This window comes from Typopeltis vanoorti, chromosome 18 (genome assembly GCF_054136105.1).
Source record: "Typopeltis vanoorti isolate ZY-2024b chromosome 18, IOZ_Tvanoo_1.0, whole genome shotgun sequence".
NCBI lineage: Eukaryota > Metazoa > Arthropoda > Arachnida > Uropygi > Thelyphonidae > Typopeltis > Typopeltis vanoorti.
The window spans coordinates 77098593-77111451 of NC_143566.1; the positions used below are offsets into that span (position 1 = coordinate 77098593).

The 12859-nt window shown below is 34.8% G+C and overlaps 1 protein-coding gene across 1 annotated transcript in view; it reads left to right on the top strand.

Moving 5' to 3' along the window:
• Window positions 1-12859, top strand: part of LOC150096826 (uncharacterized) — an 84617-nt gene that overhangs the window by 33875 nt on the left and 37883 nt on the right. The window contains exon 2 of the mRNA XM_090407842.1: window positions 3788-4034. Within this exon, the coding sequence (XP_090263968.1) occupies window positions 3788-4034 (247 nt within the window). The remainder of the gene's footprint in view (window positions 1-3787; window positions 4035-12859) is intronic.

Consider the following 12859-nt stretch of genomic DNA (forward strand, 5'->3'; position numbering starts at 1 on the left):
GTCACACATGGACTGTTGTGCCAAGATTTGGTCATCTGGTTTTCAGAAGGATGAAGAGATGTTGGAAAGTGTCCAAGGTGGACTGACTAAGGTAGTTTCTGACCTCTGGAATGTCGAGTATGGGGAAAGATTGAGACGATGTAATTTACAGAGTCTGGTGTACAGGAGGAAGAGGGGAGATATGATGCAGACGTACAAGTTGGTAAGGGGTTGTTATAGGATTAATGCTGGAGAAGTTCTATATAAAATAGTGGGGGATAGGGGGAGAACCAGGGGTCATCCCTGGAAACTGTGTAAAGAGGGTGTGAGTAGGGGAGTGAGAGGCAGGTTTTTTTTTTTTGTGCAGAGTTGTGAATGATTGGAATGCCTTGCCTGAGAGTGTGATGTCTAGAAGGAGTTTGAGTTTGTTTAAGACATGATATGATGACCTGTGTATGTGATAAAAGGATCTTTCTGATGAGTCTTTGACTCCATGAGGTCTTCGGGTAATAATAATAATAATTTCAACTATAGGAACATTGATTGGAAGAAGGAGGGGACTCGTGGGTGGGAAAAAATGGAATTTATGCAGTTATTAAGGAATAATTACCTAAGACAGCATGTGATGGAACATACTAGGCGTTTGAGAGTGCTAGATCTAGTAATTCCATCAGAGAATTTGTCTATAAACAATATTGACTACGTTGGTGCCAATTAGTGAGAGTGATCATATGCTCATATGATCATATCACATGGAAGGTGGCTAAATGTGTGAAATTTTCACTTAATGGGTATAGTGTAGAATTACAGGACCTGGTAAGTATGACAAACTTAGGACAGTGCCATGGCATGTGAAACTGCGAGGAGAAAAGACTTATATGTTGATAGTGCATTGGAAGTAGTAAAGGAGTGTTTGAGGGAAGTAATGCCACACTGCATATCTATTGTCAAGGTCAGGAGAGTAAATCAAATGGGAGTTAAATGGACGAATATGACCATTAAGCTGGAGCTACAAAAAAAATAAATAAAAAATTGTGGAGGGTATTCAAGGAGAAAGGTGACCAGCAGGCACATGAGCAGTACAAAGCACAGGCCAGAAGACTAACATATTCTGGTAAGAAAGGCAAAAGTGGAGTATGAAAGGAAATTAGCAGTGCAGGCCAAAGATGATAATCAAACAGTTTTTTCAATATGTTGCAAGTAAAAGGAAGGCTGTTTGAATAATTTTAATGAATGTCGATGGTAAGGAGATAACTGAATCAGTAGAAATAGTAAAATTACCAAGTGAACACTTTGCAAGAATATATCATCCAGGTGGAGATATTGCAGTAATGAGAGAGGCAAAAACTTGTTTAGAACTGTGATAAATGAAATGGATGCGCATAGAATATTACTGAACCTTGATGTGAATATAGCAATGGATTAGATGTTGGAAGTTTTTCCACTTGGTTATACTAAAAATTAAAGATACCAAGCAATTATATTCTTGATATCTTTAATTTAATGGATTAGATTTTATACCATCTCAAGTTTTATGTGTAGGTGCTGGGGAATTGTCAGTACCTTTGAACACTTTGTTTAATCTAAGTCTCTGCTCTGGGTTAGTCCCAAGGGGATGGAAAGAGAGGAAAATAGTTCTGTTACATAAAGGAAGCTGCAAGATGTAGCAAATTACCAACCATTCAGCATAGGAGTTGTTTTCAAGGTACTGGAGAAGTTGGTCAAAAGCAAAATACAGGCATGGATAGACAGAAATGGGATACTGTATGGGGCAACATAGTTTTGTGAAGGGTAGGTCATGCCTCAGTAACTTGCTCACATTTTATAATATAGTGACAACTGAGTTGAATAAAGGTAACGAGGTTACCATTGGTTTACAATTTGGAAGTTTTGGTGGATAGGGAGTTGAAGTTTAGAGGACACATACTGAAAGTGGCTAAAGCAGCTCATTGGATTACTTGGTTACTGAAGAATACTTTGATAAGCAGAGAAAAGTGGATTATTATTCCTCTTTATTGAACCTTGATAAGACTCCATCTTGACTACTGCATGCTGATCTGGTCACCTGGGTTTCTTGGTGATGAGGAAGAGATGGAGAGGATCCAGAAGCGAGTGACCAAGATGGTAGCAGGTCTATGGAATGAACCTTACAAGAATAGGTTGAAGATTTGCTGATTACAAAAATTGGTTGACAGGCAGAAAAGGTATGATATGATTGAGACATACAAATTACTGAAGAGTTTTTACAAGATTAATACAGAGGAAATTTTTCAGAATAGGTCTATGAGAGAACTAGGAACCATTCTTGGAAATTGAGAGTAGTTAGCAGGGATGTTAAAGCTAGATTTTTTTGCTTGTAAAATGTTGAATGAGTGGAATAGTTGCTAGATTGTGTTGTGGGTACCGTGACTGTGAATGAGTTCAAAGTAAGGTATGAGAGATACTGCGCAAATATTGGACAGTGCTTGGCATGATGTTTAGGGCCTCTTTCAATGAGTCTGAGGGCTCCATGGAGTTGCATGTAATAATATTAGTAATAATTCTTGCTACTCATACTCTTAATGATCGATACATTGCTGCCTGTCAACTTAATTCATTTCATGTCGCACTTCTCACACACACACACACTCCACTTTAAAAATCCACAACTTATTCACATAATGCCAGCAAAGGTTGGTCAATTGGTATAGCCTCTGCTACTAATGGCTCAGCAAAAATTTAAGCAAGTTTGAGCGCAGTTAGTAGTTGTAAGGGGACAATCGTTCGATGCTGTTGGCACTCTCTCCCTCGATGAGTCTTTGGACTCCCTGGAGGTGTCACATAATAATAATAAATCCAGTGAATGTATTACCACACTTCACATAAAATGGCTAAAATGAAAATGCAGTTCACTAAGTAACAGAGCATAATTGCTTTGTCTCTTACTTTCGATGTCTGTCATCTTGCTATTTTACTTTTGGTGTCTGTCATTATATGTGCTCTTCCTTTAAACACTTTAGAACAAAAGTAAATAAAAATAACACACTACAAATGCACAACTTATAGAACAGCTCTCACATATAACTCAAAAACCACATTCAGTTAACAAAAAAAAAAACATCTGGATATTGTCAGAACTGGACTGCAAGAAATTGATGAGGTTAGGGATTTGGGGAGTTGATTTCGACAGAAAGCTGATATTTTGAAGGCATTGCAAAAGTAGTCGAAATAGCTCACAAACGAGCATGTTGAGAAATGCACTTGACATACAGAGATAAAGAAGTTATTGTTCCTCTTTATAAAGTCTTTGATTTAACCTCATTTTGGATTATTGTGTACAAATTAGGTTGCCCAGATTTTGTGAATGAGGAAGTGGTGAAGAAGATCCTGTATGGATAGAGTAAAGATTTATGTGATAGTAACATATTAGGAGTTGGATGTATGCAGAAGAAATTTTTCCATATGTTACAAGAGGTAATAGAACAAGGGATTGCCCTTGCAGAGTAGTTAATATTTATGTAATCGGTTGTCAGTAGCAAGTGTGAATGCCTCTCTTTAATATCACTGAATACCTCTTCTTAAATTTATTCACTTTGTCAGTGAATAAATTTATTCTTATTCTTAAATTTATTCACTTCATCAGTGAATAAATTTAAGGAGAGATATAAACATTAGCACGAATAATGGTTAGTGTGTGCCTCTGATGATGAATCTTTTAGATCTATGAAGTTGATGATATAATAATAATTATGATTATTAATTAGATATTATACAGATTTAACTTAATAGAACATTTATGATGTCTTTAAAACGTTTTTGTAATGTGCAGGATTTGGATTCGACTCTTACTGAAGACTGGAATAATAGCGAATCAGAGGAAGAATTGAAAGAAATAAAGTCCACAGGACCAGAAGAAATAGTTAATTCTGAAGTGCTAGAAGAAATAATTAATTCTGAGGATGATGATGATGATTTAAATAATGTTTGTGCCTCCATGGAACTCATTCTTAATCAGCCCAGTGACTATTCCAGTGCTGATAGTATTTCTGTATGTAGTTCTGTTATATGGCCATTAGGTAAGTTTAATATATCCTGCATTCATAAATATTGCACTAGAAGTTTTGTTTCATTACTTTAAAAAAAAAATATATATATATATATAAAAAGAGGTATTTAGACTTACATGTGGAAAATAAATTTTGAAAAACTGGTTCAGCTAAAATTATGTCAGTGATGTTCACTTTAATTTGATAGTTTTTAATGCATTTATTTGCAAATGCAATTAAATTAACCAATACAACTGATATGAATTTAGATAGAATTTTTTTAATGGAATGTCAGAAATGTATTTTTCATGAGCGAACTCTTAGTCAATGTGTAAAAGTAATTACTAAAATAAAGAGCCAAAAGGCTTAAGTTCAGGAAGACTTTGATAAGAACATAGAAAGTAAATATCAGAAATGTGGCAAAATATTGTGGATGATATTGAAAAAGCTTAGAAATGGATGAAAGATTATTGTAAACAAAAAATCAGAGATCACATAAAGATATTCTAGAGTTTGGGGTAATTAGTTTGAAAGATTGCTAAATGAAACAAGCAGTGACATCAGGTGGTAGAAAAGACTCACCAGGAATGCAATTAGGAATATATATCAATACTTGAAGTAGAAAAGCCATCAAAGTTCAAAATGTGGAAATGTAGCTGGAATAGATGATATTTGACCAGAAATACTGAAATATGGAAATATAATTTTACACTGGCTACACAACATAATTCAAAAGGCCTGATTTGAATTCCAAATAATTGGAATAGAGCACTCATAGTACCAAATTATAAAAAGGGAAATAAAACTGAATATGAGAATTAAGAGTAATTTCCCTACTCACTATGGAAAGATTTATGCAAGTATTCTTGAGAAATGGTTAAGAAAAATTGTGGAAGGGAAGTTTTGAGAAGGACAAGCTGGATCCAGCCAAACAGTTTTAAGGCAAATCATAGGAATATAACAAAGATCTGCATTTAAGTTTTGTATATCTGGAAATGGCAAATGATGAGTTATCAAAAGAAAAGTTGTTCAAAATGCTACAGTTGTATGGTGTAAATGGGACATTATATTATCCAGTATTTATATTATATACATATATATATACTTATAGTATGTTATATTATACTTAAGTCTACATTTGAGTTGTAAGTCAGCAATTAGAATTGAAGGAGGTAGTACAAGAAGATGGTATGATGTTAAATCAGGTATGAGACAAGGATGCACATTATCTCCACTGTTATTCATCATCATTATGAATCAAATTATGAAGGAAAGTGATATTAAACTTGATGCCAAAATTGGAAATATTAATCTTAGCTCCTGATATGATTCAGCCAGAGAGACGTGTGGTGAAGTTTTCTACAAGGATAGAAAAATTAGAACTCCATGATGGATTCAGGAAGTTAAAGAGGCAGTGAAAGAAAAGAAGGAATCATATTGAAATTTCTTGGCAAATAAGCCAGCTCGTTCTCTTAAAGAATATAGAGACAAATGTCAGAAAGTGAAGCAGTTTGTAAAATTAGCTAAACAAACTTGGAAAGACTTTGCTAAGAACATAGAAAATAAATATCAGGAAAGTATTCTGGAGGCTATCGAAAAAGCCTAGAAATGGAGGAAAGAGTACGGTAAAAGGAATCAGAAATGATAAAGGTGACATGAAAACTGGAGAAAAAGATATCCTTGATGTATGGAGTAATTACTTTGAAAAATTGCTAAATGAAACAATCAGTGACAGCATAATGGTAAAAAACACTCAACAGGCATGCAATCAGGAATACATATTCATTATATAAATAAAAATGGATATTAGCTCCAGCATTATTTCAAAGCTGGATGTAGAAACTATGAAAGTTTCGTAAGGTAAATTGACCAGAGAGCTTACGGGAATATATTCCCCGGCATTCACTAGTTGCCTTAGTATGGACCATATATTACTAAATAGCTTAAGGAATTCACAACGTATACTGGAATATAAATTAAAATAAACTTTAATATATACTTCCTATATTTCAGCAACGTCACGTTGCCATCTTCATGGGAACGTAAGCTTAAGACATGTGCATGCAGGCACTAAAAACAGCAAATGAGGTCAAAGCAAGGAAACTACTGTTTTTCCTAAAGTCCTGATGGTGCCCCCTAGCAAGCTATATTAGGTATTCTTGGCCATTGGGCTGAAGTTCTCAAGATGTACATATCCCAAATTTGGGGCAGTCTCATGCATCCAAATTTGTTGAGGTTTGGCATATTTCTTAGGGCTGAGGCTGATTCTATTCATAGAACTTTAGCCCAACGACAAGAATACCTAATATAGCCTGCTAGGGGACACCATCAGGACTTTAGGAAAAACAGTAGTTTCCTCGCTTCGACCTCATTTGCTGTTTTTAGTGCCTGCATGTGTCTTAATCTTATGTTTCCATGAAGATGGCAACGTGACATTGCCGAAATATAGAAAATAAATATTAAAGTTTATTTTAATTTATATTCCAGTATACGTTGTGAATTCCTTAAGTTATTTAGTAATCATGTGCAACCAACGTATACGCCTTTCTACGAGTATGGACTATATAGAAGACATAGACGACGCCCAAGCGTCTATATATTCACCTTTTATTGGTCCATTTTCATAAGGTTTCACTGACAGGACAGCTGTTTCGAACTGGTTGGTTCAAAACCAGTCCTGAAAATACTTCAGGTGCAAACTTTGTTTGCTTACACTTGGGTAAAGGATTAAACCAAGAATATAATTTCTTGGCATCTTTAATTTATAGTATAACCAAGTGAAAAAACTTCCTACAACTATCTCTAATCCAAAGTATTTTAATAATAAGGTGTGACACTCTTTGGCTACTCGTACATGAAAATATGACTTTTGCTTTACTTCAACCCTGGTATCACCTCTGGGTCTGGCTACCACTGACGACACCTCAGTAAAGGTTGAAACCAGTCTGGGTAGCGACCCTTCCCATAATGCATAGCATTATACATGTCCATAAGGAAATGTGCTTTGCATTATGGGATACTAAGGCAAGTAATATGAAGTCATTAGCTTCTGTATATATGTGAGTTGCCCAGTCCTGAAAATACTTCAGGTGCAAACTTTGTTTGCTTACACTTGGATAAAAAATTAAACCAAGAATATAATTTCTTGGCATCTTTAATTCATCAAAAAACAAAGAACTATATTTAGAATTGTCAATTACACAGGTTCAAAATAATCACTCTCCAACTCCACACAGTGTTTACATCTGTCATACAGGTGTTCAAAGGCACGGTGGAAGTCCTGAACATGAACCTCATTAAATACACACTACATTGTATACTTTCAATGTTGCTGAAGTGCTTCCCTTTCAAGGCACACTTCATCTTTGAGAAGAGAAAAAAGTCTGCAGGAGCCAAATATGGGGAATGGGGGGGGGGTTCAATCATGAAGATCGACTTTGAAGCCAGAAACTGCTTCACAGTAGTGCACATTGTCATGCAACAGAAACCAATTGTTGTCGAACAGTTCTTTCCTGACATGTTGCATGCGGGCATACAGACTTTGCATTACTCCTAAATAATACTGACCGTTCACTGTGGTTGCATTGCTGCCTTTGGAAACAAATTCATGGTGGATAATTCCAGCAGTGTTGAAAAAAAAAAAACAATGACTATTGTCTCGACGTGTGATTTTTGCAACCTGAATTTCTTCTGCCAGGGAGAAGACATTCCATGCTCTAGTGTTTCGTTTCTGGATCGAACTGAATACACCAACTTTCATCATGAAATTCTTTGCAACACATCACGATCTTGATCAACTGCATGGATGAAATTTTGACAACATGCAACCCAGTGGTCTCTCTGTTCGTATGTCAATGTGTGCAGCACAAACCTCGAACAAATCTTTCTCTTCTGCAAATTGCTTTTAAGATTAATCTGGCTTTTCCTTACCAACACCAAGCTGTACAGTGAGTAAGTAGCCTAGTGGTTATTTGCCTGTCATGGGCAACAATTTTCCTACCTTTCACCATGTTTTTCATTTGTCTGTGCAGAAACTGGCCATCCACACCATGGTTCATCCTCACCTCTTTAAATGGTGACAACCAGCAGAACACATATACATGGCCACAGTCATCGATGCAAACTTTTTTTTAGGTCTTGGTACACTTCTGTAGCAGTTTTTCCAAATTTACAGTAAAATTTTATCGCACCTCTTTTTGCTCTACAATGCAACTTCTGACATGCTCTACTCACACACTCTTACTTCAACAGCTGCCACACGAAAACCATTGCATCACCCAACTTGAAAGTTGAACCGGCAATTACAACACACTTTAATAGTCAAAACTATAAACACGTTTGTTACTTTTATTCAGAGGGCTGTCCTGTAAAAAATCAATCTCATTACTTAACAGGCACACCAAATACAGAATAAACAGAAAAAAAACAGTAATAGTATAGTATAAAAATGGTTATTATTAAAAAAACATGCAACACAAAAAAGATAAAAATCACTTATTTTACAGGACCATTAAATAAACTGACCTTTCATGGTATCACTTGGTTAGGGAATACTGATAATAATTCCCTAACCATATTTTGTCCCAAATCAACAAGGTTTTATTGTTGTATATAGATGCACGTGCATGCACAGACACACACGTACACGAACTAAACTGGATCATTGGATAACAGTTGAATTTCCTTTGACTAATCATCATCATTTATTCATGTACAAATAGGGAAATGATGATGATTACAAAAATATTTATATAACAAAAACTCATAGAGATAATCTATTGGATGAAAGTGAGCTATGTTGCTCTGTTTTGTGCCAAATGTTAAATATCAGATGGTTTGAGTCTCATCTTTAGAAATAAGTTTGCTGGCATATTGCCCAGTCTTTTTTCTTTGTCTTCTTCTTTTTCTGCATCCATTAGTTAGCCTGTGGCAAGCAAGAGAACTGAATGTGGGTGAAGGGGGATGTCAAAGTGGCCCAACCATCTCAATTGACTTTTTTGAATATTTTCTATTAGGAATCATTGCTGGCTTTCTTCGAGAATAACAGTAATAGGAATGTGATCTTGCCATGTATATCCTAATGTTATTTAAAGGCATGTTGTCCCAAAGCTATTGATGGTATTAACTTCTCATTGAGCAGTGAATTTGTGCTTTCTTTTTCACTATCTATTAGAGTACTAATGTAGGAACCAAGTCTAATATTTCTTTCTATTCTGTTTTATAGGACTTTAGTTTTACTGCTATTGACTGCCAATCCAATCAATAAAATTATCTAAGTGGTTTTGGGCAGTCTGAATGTTAGTCAATCAGTATATCATCCATCTGCAAAACAGAGACTACTTATGTGATTTTTGTCTTGCTGAATCTTTGAGAGTTATTCTGAACACGTAATCAAGAGTAATAATAAAAATGTATAGTGCCAAAGAATTTCCTTGAAGAACTCCAGTAGAAATAGGAAAGCTCATCATCTCTCCATTAACCATTACTCTTGCATGATAATTCTGGTATTGCTCTGCTATTGCTTTGATTATTTTCAAGGGTATGCCATAATGACTGAGAAGTTTGATCATCCTTGGTCTACTGATTGAATCAAAGGCTTTGAGATTAAGGGAAGATTTTTATCTCTTTCTAGCAGCATTCTAAGGCAATAGATGTGTTCAACAGTGCTTCTGTTTTTCAAGAAATCCACTTGAGTAGAAGAGGTGTTACATATGGTTCAATTTAGTTTAGAAGCATCCTGTTATAAATTTTCAGTGTGGCTGGAAGTAGTGTGATTCCTTTGTAATTTTCTGATTTGTTTAGATTGCCTTTTTTGGATATTGGTATTATTAGGCCTCTCTCTCTCAATTTGATGGAATGTTGGATGTAACTAGAGCTGTATTATAACTTCGAAAAAAGAGCTTTAACAGCTCTTTCCAAAGCTCTTTTCTTCCATCTTTAATAGCCTCTGCTGTTATACCACCAATCCAAGTGTTGTTTTTTTTCTTTTGAGTTTTTAGTGCAGTTTCAAATTCTTGCATTGTAAAACTGTTACACATAATGGGAAGTTCTTTTTGAGTGATCATTTTTGGCAAAGCATCTGTAGTGAAGTTCACTGATGAATTATTTAATAGTTTTTCAAGGTGGTCCTTCCACACTTCAAAACTATATATATTTTAATATAGTTCTAATTTTTGACAAGAAAGCTTTCATCGTTTAGTTCTTTTAACTAAGCATGTAAATTGTGCATCCTCTGATTTTTGTATTGCTGCTTAATGTCATTGCATTTCTTTATCACTTCTTCAGTGGTGTGTTACCTATTTCCTTTGAGAAGATAAAAAGGTCTTTGCAACTAGAGTTTTTGCTGCTACATCATGGGTGGATTGTATAATATAAGCTTAGTGCTGAGATGGTTCTTCAGGCATTGGACCTTCCATTAGTTTATTTTGTAGTGCTTCTTTATATGAGTTTGCATGGTTGGAATAGTTAGGTCATTCCAGTGATTTTATTTGTTATTCTTATTTTAGATTTAAAAGCTCTGAGATGAAGTTTTATATGTGCACTTACTATTATATTTAGTTCTACCACTGTTTAAGCTCTGCAGTTTTTGAGCTGATCTCACCCACTTTCCATTGATGAAAATATGACCAATTTGTGATTCAGTTCCATTTGGAATGTTCCCAGGTGCTTTTAACTGAAAATAGTCCTTTGAACAGTACAGGATAGTACTGTAACAAGTGTCTGGCAAATACCTACATGCCTTGGAATTCCTAAAAACAACTGTTTGGAGGATGCTGAGTAAAGAGTATTTACATCCATATCTACCAAGCAGTACAACACACTTGAAAAGTTATTGTGAACCAATGAACTTTTCTTTCTGGATTTTCACAAATCCTGGTGTGTGTGTATATATATATATATATATATATATATATACACACACACACACAGTGCTTTTTTTTTTCTAGAAAAAAAGGTGCCGGAACTCACATCTTGTTCAGCTTTTTATTAAAAAAAATGATATTCAAATCTTAATTTAAATGAAATATAAAGCAGCTGTTGCTGTCACGGAGTCACATAAATGAATTAAATATAATTTATCTTCAGTATTTTTTATTTTAGACATGATCAAATGTAAAATTAAACAAACAAATTAAAATATACAACCAAAGACCAGATATAAAAGTCATCATCATCATCATCATCATGCGTATCAAGGATTTAGGCCTAGCATGGCCTGTTACAGCCTTAGAAGTCGTTTAAGAGGATGTCCTGGTTTTTTTTTTCCTAATGGCTTGTACTTTAAGGCTTGTTTTGGTAATCTTTCTATTTTCATTCTTTGAACATGTTCGATCCATTTATGTTTATATTTTTTAATTTTTTCTATTACTGGTTCTTGGTTTAATTCTTTTGTCAGATATAAAAGTAAAAATAAATTTGTAAAAACATTATATAATTAAGAGAAGTTCATAGTATTTTCCAAAGTTTTGTCCAATTCTCTTCGAACAAATCATCTCGACTCCTTTCTTTGCTCTTAATATCCAAGGCGAATGTCGTCCTCTAAGTAACTGCAGATCACCATACTTTGAAGGATCAAAAAGTCTTAAAGGTGGTCTAACGAGTTTGATGAATAAAAGTGCCGAAACTGTTTTAGTCTTCAACGAAGCTCTTGTTGGGGTGATAATTAAATTCATCTGCGAAAATCTGCGTTCACATTCACTTGATGAAATGGGAATGGTATTCAGAGCATGTACTAAATGCAGCAGTTTTTCTGGCTATGCCTTATCGAGAATGTATTCACGGAATCCACGAATCATTTCTCTTTCATTTAGTTGCGGTCTGATTGGCAAATTTCTAATTTCCGCCTCTCCGAATGTTAGTCAATCATACATCCATACAGCCACAAACATAGATGCTAATGGCGTGTGCATGCGCGTTATGTACGCTCGAACATTATTTCAAAAATTACTTTTGAAAAACTAAAAAAAAATAGGTGCCGGAACACCGTTCCGGTGTGTTACGCCAGAAAAAAGCAATATTGCAGATAGACTTTATTCACCAATGAATGATGTAGTAAATAATGTTATAATGAGCATATGTGGACTGAAGAATATCTTCATGTAACAATTGAAACAGTTTGAAAAACTTATATTTCATCTTACTATCTGAATTTACTTCTTCTTCTTCTTCTGCAGCTTCTCCCACTTAAGTGGGGTCACTGTTTATTATGAGTCTCCTCCACACCTTCCTGAATTTACTATCTGAATTTACTAAATCTTACTATCCCAACCATTGTATTGTTTATGGAGGCCTTATATCTTTAGTCAACTAGATCTCCTGTCCTACACTTCAGACAACTGTTGTCTGGGGATCACAAAAAAGTGTTAGTATACATAGGTACTAAATATATATAATATATATTATATATTTAGTACCATGGATAGGTTAAGGGGCAATAATCTAGAAATCCTTCTCTGAAGAACAAACATGAAGCTTTTTTCAAGTTGCCTGAGACTTGCAATCACCTACGTGGTAGCAGTTTCACACTGGCCAACAAAAATAATGTACCATGTAAAAATTTCACAAATATTCATAAGTCTACTGTTCTTAAATATGGTTCTTCATTACATATATCCTTTGAACAGTTCAGGGAAAAGTGGATATTAAATCTAACATTATTTCAAAGCTGAATGTTTGTAGAAACTATGAAAGTTTCATAAGTTGACTCGAGAAATTGCGAGAATACAATCCTCGGCATCCCTGAGTTGCCTTAGCTTGGACTACTTAAAAAACATGGGTGCTGCCCAAGCATCCATTTACTTTCAAAACAGCTGTCAGGTCAGTGAAACATTTATCAAAATGGACTAATAAAAGTG